Below are 24,609 nucleotides of genomic sequence, written 5' to 3'. Positions count from 1 at the left end.
GAATTTTAACCTGGGCTGGCGACTTCTATACAGTATATATATTCAAAGACCAAACTGAGCTTTATTTATAAAATATTCAATATGTTTATCTAGTATGTAAAAAATTATAATAGTTTGACGCCGACCGCCAATGCTCCTCTGTCGCATAGACCGCTATGCCTCATCAACGTCTCGCAAAAGCGTGTGCACCAAACGCGCCCGTGCGCGCAGCAAAGGGTAGTGCGTGCGACGAGGCGAACGCCATGCAACGAGTGCTGCGCCGGCGGAAGGATTCGGCCGGGTGTGGCATATCCTTCCGCCGCACTACACCAAATTATTTTAATTGTATTTTCCACAGGTTTTTATTAAACATTATTTTTCATTAATTGATAATTCAGTCCTGTCAAAATTATGTCTCACTGTGCATTTTGCCCCGAACCTGGCCGGTTCAGTTTCCCGCGATATTCACACGTTTCCGCGGGATGTCTGGCGGGGGAGGGGGGTCGCGCGCGGCGACACCGGCAGTGTCCTTTGAGAGCTCAACCAGGCCGGCAGCCTGCGCGCAACGCGGAACCCTCAACCTTTGCTTTCACCGACATGTAGTTTTCAATAGTGTAATTTTTTTTCAACCTTTTACGTACAGTTCCGCGGTCGGCCTAAATTTACCATGAGGTACTTAACTTAATTAAATCAGTGCTCCAAGATGAGTGTTCTACGTCATACGTAAGTACTGTAGGGAGTTTATGTGAATTTACGTCGGCGCTTCACGCCCCAACCTAGCCTACAGGCTACATAGTTTTGGCCCGCACGGGGCAGCCAGCAGGCGACGCGTGCCATCGAACATAATAACGATTCAGTCCCTGGGACACATCTAGACATCACGTAGAGTCGCCGGAGACACGGGCCTATGTGCTGCTAGCCCAGTTTATTAAGTGTTAGGTAATAGTGAAATGTATTGTTCGTCAAGATATCGTGCGCCATGTAAGAGTGTATTTTTGTAACTATCGCATCACGTGTACAAGTCCGCCCCTCACGCGCATTAAAATCGTGAGCCGCCACTGAGGAAGTGAGCTGCGCGTGTGACTAGTCGCGTCGGGCAAACCGTTACGGCCAGAACGGGCAGCACCATGTATTGGGCTGTGCTGTATTAAATTAACCAACTAAACTTTGTGTTATTCTTCAGGCGTCCCGAGTGGCCATAACAGCTCGGGGGGCCCTACTGCGTTAACCCCTACCTCTAGCCACAAGGCCGAACCTTCCCTGAGATCACGAACCCGAGCAAAAATCACATCTAAATAGTCAGAGGTAGCGGGGACGGCGTCAAGTTAAACAATTAAAAATAATCAGGCCCGGGCCTCCTCCAGGCCAGGGCCCTGGACCCATGGATCCACCCAGCCCCACCCTTGTGGGGGCCATGCACTGAGATGCTGCTACTGTGCACATAGAGCGGAAGTGGCATCACGAACACAGCTGTGTCATGTTGTAAACAGGGCAATCATGTGGGCTTTAATAAAGTAGCAATTAGGTTAGACGTAATAGTGTAATATTTCTGGCTGCTAATTACTATTTGTTTTTGATGATGGAATGCAATTTTTGCTGTTTAAGCAGCGAATTCTAGTGGTGGACGAAAAACGTTATTGAGGAAGTTATCCAGAAATTTTGTTATTTGAAAACCACTATTTTATTGAATAGTTTTTTTTTTATTACGCTTGGCTTTATTTTGAAGAATTCTACGTTAAATTCCGTGTTCGAATTTCGTATTATAAGTTCATATATTATGCAACATGAACAACAAGAGAACGGATGTTTACAAATTCCTAGCGAGTACTGAAAGACTCGGTCACATTTCTTTTTATAATCTTTTCAAGTTGTCTCCCCTTGTGTTTTCAATGGCGGCAACCGTTATGGCAATTGTATATTTTTCTATGAGTGGATACTGATTACGACTACATTAATGGGTAAATCAAGGTATCTCCAATAAAATGGAGGACTTGGACAATATAATTATCCACTCGTTAAAGCAGGTGGGGTGGTAAGTTCGTCAACGTTTCACATACCATATTACTGGGCTTGGTTGTCATGTGACAGTTTGGGCGTAGGTTATGTTTTTCATGTATGATAAAAATGTAATTGTAGCGACATAGAAGAGGAGGTGACGACCATCGGGGAATTCTCAACGGAGCTGGTAGTGGAGGCCGCTGTGAGATGTCTTGATATAATCCAACCGGGCTTGGGACTTGAACACAAACTCCCCCCCAACATGTCCGCCAGATACCGCTTGGGAGCCAGCATTGCGCAAGCATGCAAGGTATGACCATGTTAACTTTCTAAAAGGCTAGAGTTGTGGATAGTAGTTTACTTCTTTGAGTGGATTGGTTAAGTAGATTACATAACAAATACAATGATATTGTGAGAATGGTCGGTTGGAATGTATTTATTAAATTCCTAATTTTATTTCTTATCATTCTATAGAGCCACATTGACATGTTTCAAGAACTTCATGTATAAAAGTCATTAAAAAAAAGTGATGTCAATCTGTGTCCTTCTTTAATAGTATAGCCGAGACCATTTTTCACGAGAGATTTGTTGTAGGTTCTGGGTTATCGTGGTGATATCGGGTACCAAACATTCCTATACTCAAGCGAGTCGGACATACGGCGGGTTTTGATGTTCCTCATCGAAAAACTACCAAAAGAAGCAGAGAAGACTGTGGTTCCTTTTTCAGGTGTGTGCCTTTTTGTTTTGGTTATTTGCGAAATAATCTTTAGATTATTTTTTTGTCGGGTAGATGATCGGTTTTTGTGTCCTGTTGTTGGGGACACGAAAGGCGCCAGCTATCAGGTGTTTCTGGAGTACCACCAGGTACTCTAAAGGACTGCGAATTTTGGATAAAATGCCTTAATGGGGACTTCGCCATCCATGATTGGACGTCTTGTATCTTTTCAATTTGAAGTTATAATTTATGTTCAGTTCGACCATACATATTAAGATTTTGGAGGACTTGTAATTTCAGGGTTCCCGTATATTGGGAAAATCTGGAAAACGGAAAACTCAGGGAATTGGAATGATGTCTTCAAAACTGGGAAAACTCCAGGAACTTAACAAAATCCTGGTTACGAAACTGTGTCGTTAATTTTTCATACTATATAGAATATCTTAATGTCTTAGATCTGTGTGTATTTTAGTAATAAATTTGTGTGCCATTAGTAATCAGTATCACCAACATAAATTAAATATTAGTACTAAAAAAACTTTTTATTAGTTGGAAACAAATTTCAAATGTGTTAAAAATATTTATCATGATTACAATAATGTATGAAAGTTTATTGAAAAAAATATATTTTCTTTTTTTTATTATTGTAGGAACACATTTTATAGTCAGTTCTGCATGTTATGTGCATTTGTTGGAGAGTGTTTTTAAAATAATGTGTATTGTAATTTATATATAGACTGAGTCGAGGGAAACATTTGTGGTAGGACAGGGAATTCAATTGAAGTACAAGTGTGGGAATCCTGTATTTGTTTTCTAAATTGAAAATTACTGGATAAATTACATTGCTATAAAATAAATTAGGAAATTTTGTTGTTGTTTGATGACAGGAAAATTATTGTACAAATAAAAATTATAATCCAAATTATTAAAATATTTTTAATTTAATGCATGACTGTTCTCTTTTGTTAGTAAGGAAGTCCTGAGTAAATTAGCAAAATTGATAGTGAAATTAATTTTTTTTAAAAGTATCAGAAAATTAAAAAAAAATTGCAATTTACATCATGTAAGATAAAACTTACTTAAGTGATATGATTACTTTTTTTTTGTGTGTGATACTTCACATACACAGAAGTAAAGTACAGAGGGAACTGGTACAAATGGAACATGATTGTCGTACATTCCGAAGGATCCAGGTTTACATCTCGTTCTATCAATCTTTATTTGAGTTCTACATTCAGAAAAGTCAAGGAAAAGTCAGGGAATTTACTTTAAAATGTGGAAAAGTCATGAAAATTTCTTAGTGATAGTAATTTGAGGAGGAAATATCATTCTCTGATATGCTATCACCCAGACTTTGAACACTTTTTTTTTCCAGATAGTGTTTTAGGGCATAGTCATACACACTGTAAAATGGTTTATGCAAGGTTTTCTTTTGAACTAATACATATATAGGGATGGTGGAGGCTGGAATGTCTCGCAAATATATGTGAATAATTTTTAAAAAAAATTATCAGGGAAATTTCAATATTTGGTTATGGAAGAGTCAAATAAATTTTTCTACAGATTTGTGTGGACACCTTGAATAGATCATGGCCAATTAATTTTTCGAGTTCTCTTACTTATTTATTATTTGTCTACTTATAAACACCTTCGTTGATGACACTTAAGTACGAAGAAGTGAAAACAAGGTACAAAATTTTAAACATTGAGAAAATGTTTAACAAAGTTGTGTTAGGTACTAATTTTTTTTTAAGGTATGATTATTTTTTTTATTGTTTATTTAATAATTAATTTTGTGAAATTGTGGTAATTATAAATATATACTGTTGCAGAGAGAAAAATAATGGGCATCCCACTCTCATGACGTAACAGTATCTTGACACAGGGCGCAAAGCCAAAACACAGCTCATAACTATGAACATTAAGGACACATAGTGTCCTGCTTAGGAAATCAAGGCCTAAAAAGAGGTTAGGCGACAATCCGGGCACGACCATAAACTTGCAGTCCCACGAGAAAACATGGATTTTAATATGGATCTTTACTGACTGTGTGGAATGTAAAACAATGCCATTGGCCACGGACAATCTCAGGTCCTGTTAATAGGTTTTTCAAAGCTGTGCGGGTACTTATTTGTTGCGTCTGTGACGCGTGCTTGTGTCAGGCAAGCACGGTGCCTTGGAGCAGGCCATCGCGGACGTTCTGCAAGCCCAGCTGGCGTCCGCGTGGCTGCCTGGCTTCTGCCGCGACAGGGGCGTCCGGTGGCGGGACGACGGCTCCTGGAGCAGGGAGGGCTACGGCCCTGCCCGGCCCTTCCTCGGCTGCAGTCTCGGCGTGCCTTCGTCCTCGTCCGCCAACTCCCAAGGTCAGCATCACAGTTCGGTGGCATCCGGTGCTTCGCTTCAGGGCGCAGGGACATTTCTGTCGACTGAAATGTTTATTTTTGTTGTGTCCTCTCTTAGTCCTAGAATGCAGAATTCTGCAAGTAACCAATTTATTATTACCAAAGAAAGTAATAATCCAAGGCTGGCTGGTAAAGGGAAAAACGGAGAAAACATGTGAAAGGATATTTTCAGCAACGTGGAAAAGTACGAAAATTCTTTAGTTAATGATGGAATTTTTTCAATAATGGGGTTACTGAAAAATTAATATTATAGAAGTCCTTTATTATTATTTTTTAATTTGTATTGGTTCCACGTACATCCTTTTTCCCCCACTTTCAACCCGTATCAAAATGTTACAAAAAGTTTTCCTCTCATTCCTTTTTGGTCGTAAGTACGTCAGCACTTCGACTATGCGCATTGACGTCAATGGCACTGACAGTTGTGTGATAAAATAAATGATGGTTGCCTGTTGCAATAGTGAAGTGTGTATGCCTATGAGTTGCAATTTTGATTGTGAATTTAGTGATCAGGGAAATTTTTTTTTTTAATCCTAAAAAAAGTCAGGGAAATTTTTTTATTACAAGTTTTGCTGGCCACCCTGTGGTTACTTGTTGGCACGGCAACAGCGCAGCGCGAGTACAACGTGCACCACCTGCCCGTGGTGACGGACCAGCTCCCTGCCGGGTGCCACATCATCCCGTCCATCATAGCGCTGAACGCTGAGGGGCGGCTCTCCGGCGGCAAGCCGCGGCCAGGTGGGGCTGCCCCTCCGGCGGCGAGGGACGTCCTCGCGAGGGAGGCGAGTGCCGTCGCCCAGGACCTCACGCGACGCCTGGAGGAGACCGCCCCGGTCCCGGTCCCGGTCCCGGTGCCGGTACCGAAGCCGCGCACCGCTCAGCGGCACGACGGCCAGGTACTCACGCCCCTGTCCGCGTTGCACCGTCTCTCATTCCGTGTCTTTGGTGATATTTATTCAATCCCGTGTTAATGCATAGAAAATACAAATTTTTTTTTTTTGCCTTGAATGTCGCCTATTGATTTTTTAGTTTTCCGTGGTTTGCAGAAATCACCCCAGTAACCGTTGTGAAGGTTCCTCACGTGCATGGACCCACGGCAGATTTCCTTCGTCAGTTTACCTTGCTTTGTGTTCTATTTGTCCCATCTTTTAACTGACACGTTTTTGCAAGACGTGAAACCAAAATAACTTGTCCGATGTTTTCTAAGGACTGTTTGGACTGAAGTAGTATCAAAAATTTTTACTAACGATTTTCAATTTTGAATGTTAAAACGTTGTGCCCACCCAAACATATTCCAGGACTTTGAATGCAGCATACATTTTTGTACATTCAGAAAGAATTGCAAAGGAATGTTTCATAGTTATGTGTTGTGTAGGGTTTTTATAAAGAAGTGAAGCTAATGGTGCATCCTCACATGTGGAGTTATTACATCTTCTCGTCATAAACTATTATTTGAGGGATTTTCATGTACACTTATCACTCGCTCACTATACTGGCTCTCTTGCATTTGTTTTCGGGTTGTAGATTTTCTTAACAAATATTTACTAAACTTTAAAAAAAAAAAAGTCATGCAAGTGATCATAAAAACGACCGTTTGTGGGACTTCACTGCTATCAGACATTATTCGGTAAATACCTGTTCAGGAAATTTCAGACAAAACTTTTAAACTTCAGGAAGGCTGTTAATATAAATTTACACGGGGGAAAAAATGAGATAAAATCAATGGCAAGACCATAAAATGACCGACTGAGCGTAAGACTGTAACTGTTGTTTCATTTCCATCTAGTCGGAGACAAGCAGCGTACTGGGTGTGTTTTAGTGATGTGCGAGTCTCGGCATCATCGAGAACAAGTCGAGACAGAATTTTTCTCGATCTCGTCTCGAGATAATTTTTTTGGCTCGGAATTTTCAAGAATTTTGTAAACAAGAAATAGGTTAGGTAATATAATATATTGAGGCAGCATTTTGTGTTGCGTGTTGAAATAATTAACATATCTTCAACGTAACGTAGATCGAATAAAATAAAATATACTTGTTACGATAGTATACACGATAAATTATTAAAAAGTTAAAAACGAACAACTTCCGTTCACAAGTCACTACATGAAACGGTAAACGTAAACAATGAATTGTGCTGTGGTTATCACATTAAATTACAGAAGAAAATGATTATTTTCCGTTAATAAAACCAACATTAAAGTTAAAAATAAATCATTTTCGGTATCAATATCAAGTATCAACGTAAAACGGTACGGTAAAAAATAAAAATATAAACATGACTGCAGAATTCTTCCGCGATTGCATTTTGTTTTATGGCCTTAGGTTATACACACGGCCAGCAGTATATAACAGGCAACATGATGTTTAAATTGCGGTCCGTATCGATAGTGACATATCGATAGTGGCGAATGTTCAGACTTTCATGATCAAGTACCGTCCATGGCTCAAGGAAACTGTATAGACTATGGAGTCAATAACGTATGTTTACATACGACAGTAGGCAAATAAACTTGAGTGTAAAGGTAAAGTTGTAATTGCAATTGCAATTGTGGATACTTGATAAAATTATTGAATAATTATGTATGTTTGTCAGATTATTTAGTTTTACTTTTTTGGATCATATCCTGTTAACTAAAGTACAGATTTCTCGATCTCGACTCGATTCTCGAGAATTTTTAAATTGCTTTCTCGATCTCGTCTCGAATTCAAAAAAGTCTTTCTCGCACATGCCTAGTGTGTTTTGTGGCAGAGCGTGGGGATCGGCAGCAAGCCCCCCGTCGCCCCACGCCAGGGCACCGTGAAGAGCGCGGTGGAGAAGCGACAAGAAGAGCTGGAAGCGGCCAGGCAAGCCGCGGAGACGCTGCGGCAGGAACTGAGCACGCTGCAGGCGGACTCCCGGCAGCTCAAGGCGAAGCTAGCTCAGGTAAGCGGGAACAGAGCCGTTTGGAATGATGGCTCTTACTCTGGTGTAAGAAACATCATCTTGCGGGTAGTTTCCAGGCATGTTTGTCACTGTGCAAACAGTTTTTTTTTTCATGGCGTTGAAGATTCCTTAAGTATACGTCGTAACTAGGGACAAGATTACACATTGAATTGTGATGAAACCGAAATAACACGCAAAGTGGGTCAACACACCATATAGCACCGAAATTCAAGTTAATACACCATTCAGGACCAAAATAAAAAAAAAATGGAACTAAAAATATGAAATATATCAGCAGTTTGATAAAATTCAACTCAAATTATGAAAATTGGATTTTTTATCATGGTAAATTCATTGAAGGTATTTTATTTTGCATGTATTTTTTACCTAAATCGATTGGAAAAAAATTATCATTATGTTGTTTGATGTTGTATTTCTTACATTAGTAACATGTTTTTATAAAATAATACACACGTTTCAAACAAACAAAAATTTGCCAATTCTTTTTTTTTTTTTTTTTTTTTTTTAATTTGTTTGAATAGTTCTGTTACAGACAAATTTATTACTGATGATTTAACTGTATAAATGAATCATATTTTCAATCAGAATGATATTTTTTTGGTAAAAAAAAAAAGTATTAAGAAATATTTTAGTTTCAAATTTGTCGAAAAAATACACTTTGATCTAATGAATTAAGACAATACATAAAAAAATAACACCTGAAAACAAATTTTTAAACAAAATTGTTTTTAAAATAAAAATCATACACTTTGATTTAATGAATTGAGACAATATATATAAATAGAACTAATAACCCCTGAAATTTTTTTTTAAACAATTTGTTCAGAAATAAAATCATGAAATCTTGTCCCCAGTTGTAACATGGAAGTGCCAGGAAGTAGCAGAGAAATATGGATTGCTTAATAAGCAATGATTTAACTGTATAAATGAATCATATTTCAATCAGAATGAGATTATTTTGGTAAAAAAAAAAAAAGTATTAAGATATATTTTAGTTTCAAATTTGTCGAAAAAATACACTTTGATCTAATGAATTAAGACAATACATAAAAAAACAACAACACCTGAAAACAAATTTTTAAACAAAATTGTTTTAAAAAATAAAAATCATACACTTTGATTTAATGAATTGAGACAATATATATAAATAGAACTAATGGAAATCGTCTATAGCGCGCCCTTTTTTACCTCAAGTAAAGGAAAAAAAATCAAGGATGCGTGCTATACACGGAAAAAAAAAGTTGAGGGGGGGGAGGCCGGGGGGGAGGAGGAGTGTTAGTCGTTAACTGCGGGGTGATGGGTGACCCCACACATACGCATAAGCAACAAGGCCTCTCTTTCACACACACACACACACACACGTGTGCGGGCGAGGTGAGTCATCTAGTCCTCCGCGCCAGCTTAGCAACGGTGACGGGAGTGGTGGTGTTTAGTCCTGTCAACTGTCAAGGTTACTTGATGGCATAGTCCGGTTCCTGCCTGCCTCCCTCCTTCCCCGTTCTTGTACCAGTTGTGACGATACAGCGCTTCATTATCTTCCATCTACACAGCAGAGTTTAGCTCGCTCGTGTCGTTTCAGATGGTACAGTATGCCACAAAAGTTTCGCTTTCAGGTGGAAGAGTACTGAATTTAAGTATTTTCCTGACACATCACCACACATCAATGTAAATAATCATTTGTTCCATAAGTAATTACTTAACAGGTACCACAAAATGTTAGTAAAATTAATTTTTTTAGGATTTTTTTTTTAATTTGTTGCAAAAATCGTGGTGCGCGCTATACACGAGTAAATACGGTATTCTGTAGGGATTTTATTCTGTAGAACTGGAGAAGTCTGTGGGTGTTGCTGGGCATCCTGTGGAGAGACGTGGTCACGTGTGTGCCCGCCAGGTGCAGGACGAGTGCCTGTTGTATTTCTTACATTAGGGACATGTTTTTTTTTTTTTATATAAATGACATCACATGTTTCAAACACTTTGATTTAATGAATTAAGACAATATATAGATATAAATAAAACTAATAACCCCTGAAATTTTTTTTTAAACAATTTGTTCAGAAATAAAATCATGAAATCTTGTCCCTAGTTGTGACGTGGAAGTGCCGGGAAGTAGCGGAGACATGTGGATTGTTTGTATTCTGTGGAACTGGAGAAGTCGGCGGGTGTTCGCTGGGCGTCCTGCGTAGCGACGTGGTCACGCGTGTGTGTGTGCCCGCCAGGTGCAGGACGAGTGCCTGGCGGAGCAGCAGGCGGCCAAGGAGCAGGAGGACAGCTGCCTGCTGAGGAGCAGGACACACGACCTGCTGCCCGACGCCGAGGGCAACCTCGCCAGGCTGCAGTCGCTGGTGGACGGCTGCGCCCAGAAGCTGGTGGGGCTGGCCGCCCAGTGGGACAAGCGCCGGCTGCCCCTGCTGGAGCAGTACAGGAGCGCCAAGGAGTCCGTGTCCAAGAGGGCGGTGAGTCCGTGCTTCCCGCAAGCAATTCGAAGAGGGCGGTGAGTCCGTGTTCGCGTTTCGCAGTTTTCGGAAGCAATGCGGCTCGTCCGTGAAACTACCGTATATACCCGAATCTAAGACGACCCCCAAATTACAGCCTCATGTTTTCAGGAAAAAAAAAAAAATTTTTGTATTAAACACATGCCAACAAATTAGATATAAAATTGAAAATATGAATGTTGCGAAGGATTTCGACCACCGCTTTTTTTTTTTTTTTTTTTTCCATCATCTTGAAGTTTTTGTCATAGAATTCTCTTTCCCTTTTAGTAAAACGGCTTGTAGACGTACATCTCTATTTTCCAGGTGGTCGGCCGTTTGCACATAATAATTTGTGTTTAAAATGTAAGTAACGTAACTTGCGGAACCGTTCGTCCAACTGAAAAAAGTAATCACAGCAAGGAAGTACTGTATAACATACATTAATGTTTTTCTACAAGAAACTATTCGATAAGATGGGCGCCATCTTGTGCTATAGAACATTCCAAAAACATCGGTCGTAACATGTGCAGCAGTAACTTCTGCACAACCCAAAAAAATTGTCGCAAAATAGGTATGTTTACCTAAAAATCAGTGTATCTGAATCTAAGGCGACCCCTTTGTTTTGAATTATAAATAATGGAAAAAAATGTCGTCTTAGATTTGGGTATATACGGTATGTCCCGGTTATAAATTTAATTAGTTTCAGCTGTAAGCATTGTAGAGTTTTTGGTCCAAGGTCACAATTAAAGAGTTACTCGAAACAGTTTTAGATAAGAGCATGCACGAGTACTGCCTCGTTGTTTTTCTCGCTTGATGCGCCACCTACGGAAATTGGCGACTCCTGAGCCTGAAGCGTTTTTTTTATTCTGCGATTTGCTAAGAGTGAATCTGTAATTTCAGCCCTCCCCATTGTAATCTCTCTGTACGACAGTGGTTGAATGTCGAAGTCCCCAATTGTTGGATTGGCCATAATCGTCGTGATGACAGAGCTCTTTTTTCACTGGACTCCATGTTCACCTCACATAACATCATTAGGGGTCTGTATTATTCACAAAAAATAAATGTTTTTTTAATAATATGGATCAGAATTCAATCACTTAAGTACAAGATTTAAAAGCACATTTTTTTTTTATTATTACGTAGCCTTTTTTTTTTTTCATCCTGTCAATTTTTGTTGCACGTTGCATGTATATCGTAAAAATTCACCCGTCATTATTTCGTAACGTGCCTGAAGGAGTATAACTCTCGGTGGAACTAGTCGTAGTTGAAGGTGGTGTGGAAAGTGTCGAGGAACTGGGTGGTAGAGGCGTGGGGCAGACCGCGGGTAGATGCTTGACCGCCCCCCGCCCCGCCCCGCCCCGCAGACGGAGAACCAGCAGCAGGCGGCCGCCGCCCGCGACCTCAGGGACCGGCTGCAGGAGCTGGAGGAGGAGTCTCGGCTCAAGGAGCAGCTCCACGCTCAGCTCCGGGCAGAGTGCGAGCAGGTCACCAAGAACGTCAACAGGTGCGAACAACTACACGCTTCTTTCAAGTTCAAATAGAATTTCTGTTTCGGACTCTGTGACTTTTATGTGTCCTCGTCGCGTGAAGTGTTACTCGTGCCCCTCTCTTGGCGGCGTGTCGTATAGGAACAGTTCGGTGAGACGGCGGGCCGCGTGTGCAGTCTGGTCGTTTGATTTGTGTCTGGCTGTCGTTTCGTTGTCATGGTTGTATTCGCTAAATCGGACTCTTGATATATTTATGGTCTTCTGGAAGAAATTAGTCGAAACAAAGAACAAACACGAACATAAAATTATTCTCGTGTAACAATATCAAATTTGTGTAATAAGAATGAGAGTTAAAATCCACACAAAAAAATATTTTTTTCGCATAAAAAAAAAACGTCGTGAAAGCAAACGTGTAGTGTAGTGTCTTTTCCGAGAAATTAGACAAATAATACCTAAGTGAAAAGATGGGTAGGTTAAATCACCTACAGTAATTACAAGTAAAATTTTGAAAGAAAAATTAAAGTAGTTATTTTTGATGGTAATCAAACAGGATCTGCAAAAAAAAAAAAAAAAAAAAACTGTGTGAAGCAAATTTATAAGGCAAGTGCAGTATGTGTGAAGGAACATTTAGAGGATGGGTTTAAAAAGATGGGCTTAAACGTATAGTTAAATATGATATAGATAAAAAAAAGAATATTCCAGTTGCCAGATCAAAAACATCTTGGTTGCTGAATGTGCCTCTATTTTAAGTTAAAATAATTGAAAGTTGTTTTGGACAATAATTATAATTAGGTGTCTGTAAGTATGTATTCTAAAAGTGTTTGACATTCATGAATACATAATTTTATATTTAATTTAACATGTCAGATAAAATAATTGTTTAATTATTCATTACCAATAGATACGGAAAAGTTAAAAAAAGAAAGTACGTATGGAGCCAAAATATTTATTGAGAAATTTTGATTTTTTTTAAACAATTTTTAGAATTAAAATATTACTGGTTTAAGGAAATAGGTTTTTTTATTTTTCTTGCATTTTACATCACACAATTACGGTTTCATGTTCTATATCTCCCTTTTTTTATTTTGTTGACTCCTCTGAAGTCTGGAAAAAAGATTTTCACTGTATACTTGAATTTAAAAACTTTTGGAGTATTATATTTTACCTAAATTATTATTTATATAATGTAAAGTGTGTTCTTCCACCCAACAAGAGGGCGAGGCAGGTTTGTAGCCGGGGAAGTGGTGTGTTCCTGAGCGCAGGTCGGCGTACACCAGGAGGATAATGGAGATAATAGGCAACATACGCAAGCAGAAGGACGAGATCGACAAGGTCCTGGCCGACACCAAAGAACTGCAGAAGGAGATAAACACCCTCACCGGCCGCCTTGACAGGTCCTTCACCGTCGCGGACGAGCTCATCTTCAAGGTCAGGATATTAGAATATTGCTCACAGTGGTGTAGCCAGGATTTGTGTATGGGGGGTGTTAAGAAGCATGCCCCCCCCCCGTATTAAAGGGTGAGAGGTTCCGGGGGTCCTCCCCCGGGAAAATTTGGATTTTAAGGTGTAAAATAGTGTTATTTTAGCAGTTTTCGGTTCTTAAATTTAAATATTGTAATAGTAAATATTAGTGATGTGCGAGTCTCGGCATCATCGAGAACGAGTCGAGACAGAAATTTTCTCGATCTCGTCTCGAGATAATTTTTTTGGCTTGGAATTTTCGAGAATTTTGTAAACAAGAAATAGGTTATGTAATATAATATATTGAGGCAGCATTTTGCGTTGCGTGTTGAAATAATTAACATATCTTCAACGTAACGTAGATCGAATAAAATAAAATATACTTGTTACGATAGTATACACGATAAATTATTAAAAAGTTAAAAACGAACAACTTCCGTTCACAAGTCACTACATGAAACGGTAAATGTAAACAATGAATTGTGCTGTGGTTATCACATTAAATTACAGAAGAAAATGATTATTTTCCGTTAATAAAACCAACATTAAAGTTAAAATTAAATCATTTTCGGTATCAATATCAAGTATCAACGTAAAACGGTACGGTAAAAAATAAAAATATAAACATGACTGCAGAATTCTTCCGCGATTGCATTTTGTTTTATGGCCTTAGGTTATACACACGGCCAGCAGTATATAACAAGCAACATTATGTTTAAATTGCGGTCCGTATCGATAGTGACATATCGATAGTGGTGAATGTTCAGACTTTCATGATCAAGTACCGTCCATGGCTCAAGGAAACTGTATAGACTATGGAGTCAATAACGTATGTTTACATACGACAGTAGGCAAATAAAATGTTGAGTGTAAAGGTAAAGTTGTGATTGCAATTGCAATTGTGGATACTTGATAAAATTATTGAATAATTATGTATGTTTGTCAGATTATTGAGTTTTACTTTTTTGGATCATATTATCCTGTTAACTAAAGTACAGATTTCTCGATCTCGACTCGATTCTCGAGAATTTTTAAATTGCTTTCTCGATCTCGTCTCGAATTCAAAAAAGTCTTTCTCGCACATGCCTAGTAAATATTATATTAATTTTAATATGAAATTTGTTTGAGTGATGAATAAGAAATTAATTAAAGATTTGGCTACACCCCTGATTGCTCAGACCTGCAGGACTGGAAAATATCAAAGTTATGAGAAAATCTGACAATTTTGGGTAAAGCTTGAATGGTTAGGAGAATGCATTGTCATTTATGTTGTAAGGTTAAAGTTTCATATCATGTATCCATGTCTATCCCTTCATCTTAGGTGGCATGACCTCGTACACAAGTACATTGATCCTGTTCTACGTGATGCTTGAGGTTTTACCTTTGTACATCGAAAGATAAGATCCTGGAAAAAACAAAATCTTGTGATGTAACAATGAATTATGATCTTAAGTTGAATACGAAGAAAAAAATTTACGCTAATCTGAAGTTTTTCATTTGAATTGTGCACTTGAGTTTTTGTTCAGCCAGAATTTTTCAACGTACGAAGTTAAAACAGCATGCATCATTATATACAGGATCATACCATCAGGACCACTGGATACGTGATACAGTACAACTACCCTGCAAAAGATACTGATGTTTTAAGCCACTTATGTGTAGTCATTTAATTTGGTATTAAAAGAAATAATCTTATTGTCAACCATTGCAATCATTATATGGGAAAGAAGCAGCTTTTTTTTTATTGTGGTGAGAACATTTGGTGAATGAAACAATGACTGTTTATTTCCAAGAATGACTGGAAAGTCTTTTTTTTTTGTTTGTTTGTTTGTTAAGGAAACGTGTAAAAGTCAGTGAAATATGATCTTGCTTGGCATACTATATGTACCAACAATGATGTAGCTGAAATAAATTAAAGAAAGGTACGTACTGATAACTCTGTAGCATTTTTTGTATTGCTGAAGGTCATATGTGGACGATTACTGAGAGATCATGCAGTACATGACCCAACTCATGTAGTCATGTTCCTCTTCCCTCCCCCCCACACCTCCTTCTTTCTCATCAAAGTTATATGGACAGTTATCGGGATTTGATTCCTGGCTAGGTCAGACTGGGATGTGCAAGTGGCGGACATTACTGCGAGGGTTTTTCTCGATTCACTTCCGTTCCAAAACATCTTCCCCCTACTCCACTTCCTTTGTTGCTTCAACAACTCACTGTTTTACCCTTAATCTATTTCCATTCACTGTATTCACCCGAAAGTAAGTCTCGGCTGTAGTTAGTAGCTGTTCAGAAAGCAAAGAATTCTGTGATATACTGTGGTCATCTGAGAGGGTGAAAGAGGTGGGGAAGAGGGAGTACCTTGCCTTCCCCAGCAGCCCCAGTAGGATCTTCAATGGGGTCCCGCGAGATAACGTTTTATCATTCCCATTTTCACAGTTACAATTTTGCAAGAGCAAGTGGGCTCCCTCAGAGAGGAGCTTTTTTGATTCCAGCATCCCCCTGCCCTTCTTCCTTTTTTGGAAAATACACACGTGGGTCAGATCACTCTTCTCCCACCAAGGTGATCGGGGTTCCATTTCACATGAGATTGACCATGGATTTTTCAGCATGCGAAAAATGTGACGGATGTTTCCTTGAGCCAGCGGGCTTATTTGGGATACTCTGGTTTTCCCCATTTCTAGGGTTGTGCGAATGTTCGGTATACCGAAACCGAAATCGAAATTTTGCTACTTTTATTTTCGATTTCGGTAAGAATTTCATCTGTTGAAGTTCGTTTTTAGCGAAATATTTCGAGCCAAACGAAAGTTCAATAGCTTACCGAAGTTCGTTTTCGCGAAACTTGATAAATTTTCTTTCACTTTCATTTCGTGTTGGATGAAGTCACTTTCGCACATCCTTACCCATTTCCTTTCTCGTTTTAACATCGCCGCACCTCTCGCAGCCGAGACGTCAAAACTCCGGGGTTGTTGGTTGTCCCAGGATGCGAAGAGGGACGAGGTCGCCAGGAAGGCGTACAAGATGCTGGCCAGCCTGCACTCGGACTGCGAGGAGCTGGTGAACATGGTGGAGGAGACGGGGGCCACTGTTCGGGAGAACAGGGATCTCGAGGAACAGGTCAGTCAGTTGGACGGCTGTGGTCTCGTGGCCTTCGCCGTCTCTTGTGCCGCCGACGGCAGCCCGCGGGGTGACGACCGTTCCCGTGGTTTTCAACGGGATGCTGAACTGACTCGATTGTTTTGTGAATTCTTGCACTCCGAAAATAATTTTCCAACGTACAATCAACTGCATCCTCCATTTGCTAAACTCACACGATTCTAAGGAGCACCTTTTATTTTAGACTAAAATTTTAGTGCATCTTGAATACATAGAAAATTTGTTGTGTTCTTTTTTTTTTTAACAGGAAAATTTTGATAATAGGAGGGAACATTGAAATGTCTTAAAATTTATGGTGTCTTAATTTCAAGTAAATGTAATATTGATCTGAGTTGCAGTAAAATTCTCATAGAATGTGAAAATTCTGACTTATCAATCAGGAAATTATTACAGTATTAAAATTTAAGTTGACGTTCAAATATTTCAACCATTTATATTTTGTGGGAAAACTAGTTTAGTTGGAGCTTCTCAAAATGATTTCACTGTTTTATATGAAAAATTATGGAAAATAAGGCACTAGTAATATATTCCCATTTGTTTGCACTAAGGTTGCAAGATTACTCTAAATGTTGAGTTTAGTTTTATGTTGACTCAAATTTTTTAGCATCAAATAAAACTACTTCACTCTCCCCATTTTTCCTGATTTTATGCCATTTCGGTTTGTGATAGAACGTGAGGATTCAAGGAACTGTGCATTCTAACAGAAAAATTAATGATGTCATTTAAATCACTCGAAAAGTACATATTACTTAATTTACACATTTGAATTTTGGGAAATTAGTTATCTGTATTTTGATTTAATGATTTTGATTTGTATGAATGTCTAGCAGATGAGTAGCGTTTTTCTGTTGGGTGTGGCAGGTCACAGCGCAAGCCTACGGGCTGTGGCTTGGCCACCACTTTTAAGGCTTTAAGACGTCCATAAAATTAAAATAAAAATTAAAACCTTTGTCAAAAACGTGTATAGGTTTAGAAATTTTGTTGTTTTCCCTACGCAAGGTGGAAAGCGAGCGCGCCAAGAACGTGGCGGCCAACCTGGAGAGGATCTCTGCCGACCTGCGGCAGATGAAGCAGGAGAGCACGGCCCTCACTGCGCAGCTCAAGACGAAGACGTGATGGTCGACGTCCCTCGCAGCCCGCGGCCTGCCGCCCCTTCCTCGGCGGTCCTAGCGGGCCGACGTTCGCCCCCCTTCCTGCCCTGCCCGCTCCCCTCCGACGCCGTGAAGATGCGCTTCGTGTTCCTTCCTCCGTGATGGTCCGGGCATCTCGAGGTCGTCGCGCGTCCGGAAACTCAGACTCCAGCCGTTGCCGTCGCCGGAGAGGAACTGGAGGGTGTAGCGACGGTATCCAGGTCTTGGGAAGTGAGTATGTAGCGCCAGGAAGAGAGAAAGCTGTTTGTGATTTGCTTGATGTGCCACTTATATCTTAAAATGACTCGATTTTGTGACTGACTTAACCCGTATTTACCCATAAACTAATGTTTTTTTTTTATTATTTATTTACCCAAATCTACTGAAACTAAAAAGTGGGGGTCACATTATAATAGCAAATTCATATTTTTCTGCTGGAAGACGGTGAATTTACACAGCTACTAGCAGCGCAAAGGTCAGTAGTAAATTGTCACTTCTCTGCTCCAACTCCCAGCAGCGATGGAAACAACTTGGTTGAGAAACTGCTTGCTCTGGGGCTAATCGGTTATGCCACTTTTGACTGCTCTTGTTATAGGCTTCCCGAACCTTGGTTCGGCAGTGACAGATAAGGCAGAGGATACACCACATTGTACTGCAGCGGCAAAATTTAGTTTTTTTTCTAACTGCTGCTTGCTGTGTCAGAGAGTAGGCCTGTGCAAATACCAATAATTGTTTGCTGCGAAGCGAATATCAAATTGAATGTTAAGAATATTCGCGAAATTGAATCTAATTGTGAATATTGTCCTCGGCGAAGCTGTATTACACTTATTTTATAAAATATAGGATTGAAGTAAAAAAAAATTATGTTGTAATGTTTGAACTGATTAAGTAATTAACCAATTGGGTCCCTATGTATAACATCATTCAGTAAATAAATAAAATAGTCATGCATAACATTAATATTGAGAATTCATAAAAGCAAACTGAGTGCCACCTTTTGATTTTTTAAGTAACCAACTTTATTCAAACAAACTATATACAACAAAAAACTGCTAAATAGTTGATCTTAGGCTCCCAATGTATTAAAGCTTAGCGACAAATGCCAAGCTTTACATTAGATGCAAAGATTAGCATCACAACCGAAGCTTTAAATAAAACAAATAGCAGATTTCCTAGTGAAGTCAACTAGAGCTGGGCCGATCACCTATTTTGCCGATCATGCCGATGCCGATCATCTGCTGCCGATCTTGCCGATCTTCTGAGCCGATTAGAGCCTTTCAAGTACCTCTGATTACACGTTGCTTTTGACGGATCACTATAAACGGTGAAATATTCCCAGACAAAACTACTTTTCATTGACATGATTACTTAAAAATCACGACAAGCGACGACATAAATTTCACGGACTAGCGATTATACCGGTAAGCTCGGAAGGTCTTGTCAAGCTTCTCAGACACCAGCGTGCAGCTGGGTTAAGGCCAAGGTCATGTGACGTAACATCTCCCGAGGCTTACTGCTCCTTGGCAGCAGATGGATAAAAATAGTAAACTCCCCATTATTCGTGTTCATTGGGACCCACCGATGCCCGGATAATTGAAATTCTGTAAAAAAAATAAATAAATAAATAAACCCGGATAATCGGTTAACGGTAAGGGCCGCCTTCGAATTGTTGTCTCGGCTTAAAAAAATACGGCACTGCCTAGCCATTAGTTCACGGTCATTTACAACAGCCGAAGAGAGAAAGATAAGATCGTGCTGACCTTGTACACATAAATTTTGGGTAGCTCCCCACCCCCCTCCACCCCTTCGACCAGCCGAATGCCAGCCAGACACGTCACTCGCCATTGATGTTATAAGCAGGAAAACAAACAGAAACATTATAACAGGGTTCTACTGTACTTTCACGTGATAAGGCCAGTAAAAAAATGTTTGACATTTGTTGACCACATTTTAACAATAGATGTACATCAATATTGCTGCAAAGTATGGAACTTTTCCAACGTGTCATGGGTTAATAGCTCCAGGATACCAGACTGAAATTATTTATTTGTGCAATATTACTAATAATAATTTGTACATTGAGAATTATAGGAGTGAGTTTAAAAATGACTATACAACCTAATACATGTAGTCGTTATTAAAACATATGTGATTATAAGTTATAAGTTATTAAGAATTGTTTTATTCTTGTTCTATATCATTATGGATTTTTAAATCTCTGTCTGTTCAACAAGCATGCAATGTAAATAGTTTTGTTAGTACGAAAAATTAATTTTGTTATGACATAGTCATGTAAATATGATTTTTTGTATATTATCATTTTGATGTAAAATTTCGGACATTTGTACTCTTGTTCGAATGGTGTTTCCATGGCTTGCTGTCTATACAGGATGGAACCAGTTTGTGTGTTTGTGTACAGTTCTGAGTGTCGATAGTAAAGCAAGTGCCAAAAAGTCTCAGAAATGTTGTCTGATGTTGGCTTTTTTCACTTGGTACTTTATCTTATAAAGTTGACAATAATGTAGTGGTGTACTGGATGTGTAAATATAAATAAAAACAGCAAAACCAAGTTGTAGGTGAATAAATGATGGTTGCTGGTATATGTAATGCTGGTAAATAAATACCAATACCAATTAATTAATTTTTATGAAATACTTGCTTTTACAATAACATAACTGTTAGTTAGAAAATTAAACACAAGATGAATTATGTGTTGATTAATTTGTGTATTTATTGAAACTCCTGCATAAGTTTGTCATTTCATAGTACATAAAGTATGAAAATCTAGATCAAGAGCTCAGATATTGAACAAGAGTGGTTGAGTATAAATGGTTATATGAGAGAAAATGTAATGGGAAGCATAAGTAAATAAGATTCTCGTTGATATCTGTAAAGAAAGGTGGTTTATTTGAACCAATTTTGAAACAACACTGCTTGCAATTCCTTGGCTGTGGCCGGCCATTACTCGGCGACAGGTATTGCAGACTGAGTAAGTAAAGGAACTACCAAAATACATGCAGCTTTTGATCCAGAAAAAAAAAGTACGCTGCTGGCAGCTGTAGTGTCGCAAAATGCACGAGATAATACGTATTTTGCTGCAGGGCTCAGAACCTCCTTTCCCCAGGAATTAGGGATCCTCTCGTGGGGGCCTGCTTGCGCTTGCAAAGTTGTAATTGTGAAATGGAATGATTAAGTGAGCCCACGTAGTCAGGGGTGTATCTGTGTAAGTGAGGCGGGATGATAAGCGCAACGCTCACTGGTGCTTCTAGCGCGTTATCGCCTCTGAACTGGTGCATAGGGAAACTATGAAATTTGATTGGTAACTGTATCATTAGATGGCGGATAAATGAAGATAAATGTGCTCAAGAATCTTTACTGGGTATTTGTCTAAAAATTATTCTGAAAATGCACATTTGAGTCCTTTTCACTCTCCTGAAAATACAGTTTTAAAATGAGATACAAAAACACAGCTGCCAGTCTACTCTCAAATCATTCTTAATGCTTTTTGTAAACAGACAGTTTTCAAATCATGTTGTTTCTTCTGAAATTCTGCTCGCCCGTATGTGTGCCCGGACAGGCGAGCCCCTTAATAACTCCTTTTGCCCGCCTGCCCGCCCCCCCCCCCCCCCCTTTTTTTTTTGCCCCCTCCTGGGAATCCTACAGATTTTTGTCCCTGTTTGGCAGCAATGGTAATTTATGTGACACTAAACTTATAAATCACATGATCACATAAAGTAATAGTTTTAATGTTGTTTAATATAATTCATAATGTTTATTAAAAAAAAATTTTTGTGATCATGATTTTGTGGGTATACCTTAATATTTATACAGCTCATTAATAAAGTTCAGGGAGAATAATATGTATGTATGAACTGAAATATATACCTACAGCTTGAATCTGAATTAGACTGATAGACTTCAACTGCTATTCAATACGACAAAATAAAGCCGAGGCCACACACAAAGCTACACAATGTTTGCTATGTTCTCTGCGCGAGATGGCCAGACAGGATAGTCTAGTTCGCGATGTTGGAGAGACGCATGCCGTGGGATTCGAATGATGATTCCAATGATGATAATATTCTTCTGGTCTCAATGTGTGTGAATGTAAAAATAAATCAGTTCACAAATTTAATTTAAAACCAAAATAATCTGATGAAGCAATTGCTAGTGAGGAGGAAACCAAATTTATGGATTATTTGAGGATAAATTCATCTCATTTTGATAGCATTTCTTAGAATCAAATCCCAGGCATTGCCCTGCATATACTGTCTTCTATATTCTTCCATCGTTTTATTACATAAACATTAACTTATCTGTTGACTATTTAAAGCACAATACTGAGAGAAATTAAACTTCATAAAAAGCGAATGTAGAAGTACAGCACAATTCCGCATGAAAACAGATGTTTTTGTTTATCTGCTCATGTGCAAAGTCAGCGACGTTGCCAACATAGCGAACACAGCGAACACAGCTTTGTGTGGCCAGTGACAGCTTTGATGCAGCTGGCTATATCAAGACCATACGTCATATAGATGTTTTTAAATGTTTTCAACTTATTTTGTCGTGATGAACCAGCAGCTGAGTTTATCTGTCGAATTCAGACTTATTCTGTGTAAACCACACACACACACATTTGTTCTCTGTAAGCTGTTGTTTTATATTTGCTGTGTACATACAAAGGAATGAAAATGTGCCAGGGCATGTAATAAAGTTGTAAATAAAAATTTTAATGTTTGCTAAAGTGACTGAAGTATGACTTACTTGTGTGCCTCAATTTTGTGCAGTTTATTATTGTTATTATTATGTATTTTTTTATAGTTAATGTGCCTTTCATTGAGAACTGATGTTTCTGCAATCACAGAGAAAAGTATTGACAGTATTTCGAATGAATACTGAATAATTGTGTTTTTTCTTGTGAGTGTAAGTGATCCCAAGTAACTAGTCAAATTTTTTTTTCTGATTATGTAGGGATGGCTGAAGTGCAAGTGTGTTTTACTTCTTCTTTGGATTTATACTTTAGACTGGGAAATTATGCCATTGTTACTGTGCCTGGCTCATATTTTCCACAATGTTTAAACTTTTGTTATTGAAATTTCTTGATAAAATTAATTTAAATTGCTTGTTAGTACTGGTAAGAATGCTTGAAATATGTTAATTTTAGTTGTACAACAAAAAATAAATCTAAGCTGTTTGTCTTATACGATATGAGGAAATATTTTTTTTTAAGTTAAAGTAAAGTTGCTGCGTGTTTCATATGAGAATCATTCTGAAAGCTGAAAGGGTGTAGCCTCTAAGGAGAGGCTGAAGCTGATAGATTGTGTTATAAGTGTTCTATTTTGTAATATTGAAAATATTGTGAAAAAATATTATCATTTATGCAAACAATTTTGGCTCATAGAAGGGGTTCTTTAGGAATATACACTGGACTAGTTCACAATTCGTGAAGTTCTCTTTATGAAGACAGGTTTTTATTAATTTACTGTAAAGCTGTAATTAATCTTGTAGTGTAAATCTAAAAGTTTCTGCTTAAATAATCACTACTTTCATTTGAAATTTTTGTGTGATGATTTTTTTTGCTAGCTGGTACTGATGCAGATACTAGAAGCATACAAATGCCAATTAAAAAATTAACTTAATTTAAAAATAATTGTGCTCAATTTCATTCCACAACCCTTTTTTGATTGTTTCCTTGAAGTTTGGTGGTGTGAAAAATGTGTTTATTGACTTGTAAACAAATTATTTTAGTATTATACTAAAGAAATCTCAGCCTCAACACTGCTCAGAAACCGCATTTACCAGTTAGAGATAAGATTTTTTTTAGTAAGTTTATGTAAAGTGAGATGGTGGATGGTGCACTGATTAACTTTATAATCTGGAAATACTAATTAAATTTAGACTTTTATACTGCCTGAAATGTGAAGTTAATTATTGTATGTGTTACTTTGTAAATGTTGTGTTTTGTTAAAAGCAATTGTAAAAAAAAATGTTGTAAATTATGTATGGTAATACTCATATTATTAAATATATATTCATTGAATATAATTTAGTGTTAATTTTTTTAATCCTTAAATCAGTTCCTTATATCATAAATGTAAACATTGCAACTGCAATGCACATTTCAACATTGTTGTATGGACCCTAAAATAAAATAACTTTATTCTCAAATAATAGTTGATTTTAAAAACTTAGCCTATATCTTTCTAGGTTAAAAGTCCTTGCGTGATAGAAGTGAAACTTCTTGCTGATTATGTATAGATAGAGAACAATTATTTACATTTCCAATCACACTATTCACATAGATGAGTGGTATTTATGAAGTTAATTACACAAATCAATACCTCTTTTGCACTAATACATAAATTTTATATACTTTAAACAAAATAATAGAAATTTGGTAGCGTAAGTCGTTGGCCTTTATGAAAACGTGAGGAGTAGAAGGTCAAGCAGCATTATGAGAATTCTGTAGCATCACTGCCGCATCATTTCTACCTCTCTCTGCCGTCTCTCTTTCCGGCCGTTACAACAAGCGTATAGCATGCTACACTACTTTCTTATCCCTTGCCATCTTCCCATTCGACTGCTAATGCATGTGGCGTCGCCGCTGACGCACTCACCACCTCTACTGATTCTCTCACCACGTACCTAACTATTCCCCTCAACCATCAGCATTTTAGTAACACTCAAAAATTGCAGCCCCCTCAGCAAAGAAGTTAAAAAAAAAAAATTTTTATATGTATATGGAAATTGGCTAAATGATATACACAGAATTATTCATCCTCTGGCATGTCAGAAAAATTCAGAATTTTTTAGTTGCCAAAATCTAATTTGTGTGTGTGCCAAAATCTAATTTGTGTGTGTGTGGT

The 24,609-nt window shown here is 38.3% G+C and overlaps 1 protein-coding gene across 1 annotated transcript; it reads left to right on the top strand.

Moving 5' to 3' along the window:
• The first annotated feature begins 1,623 nt into the window (after positions 1-1,623).
• On the top strand, positions 1,624-23,741 carry LOC134531955 (coiled-coil domain-containing protein 22 homolog). The gene is made up of 11 exons (XM_063368051.1): positions 1,624-2,011; positions 2,116-2,287; positions 2,572-2,704; positions 4,855-5,055; positions 5,701-5,987; positions 7,841-8,014; positions 10,255-10,491; positions 11,874-12,013; positions 13,259-13,424; positions 16,440-16,574; positions 17,613-23,741. Exons 1-11 carry the CDS (start codon positions 1,962-1,964, stop codon positions 17,727-17,729), a joined length of 1,812 nt encoding a protein of 603 aa, XP_063224121.1. The 5' UTR covers positions 1,624-1,961; the 3' UTR covers positions 17,730-23,741.
• Positions 23,742-24,609: the final 868 nt, after the last annotated feature.

The sequence above is a fragment of the Bacillus rossius genome, chromosome 5, assembly GCF_032445375.1.
Source record: "Bacillus rossius redtenbacheri isolate Brsri chromosome 5, Brsri_v3, whole genome shotgun sequence".
Taxonomy (NCBI): domain Eukaryota; kingdom Metazoa; phylum Arthropoda; class Insecta; order Phasmatodea; family Bacillidae; genus Bacillus; species Bacillus rossius.
Note: the sequence above shows the minus strand (reverse complement) of the source record. Positions and strands in the feature narration are given on the sequence as shown.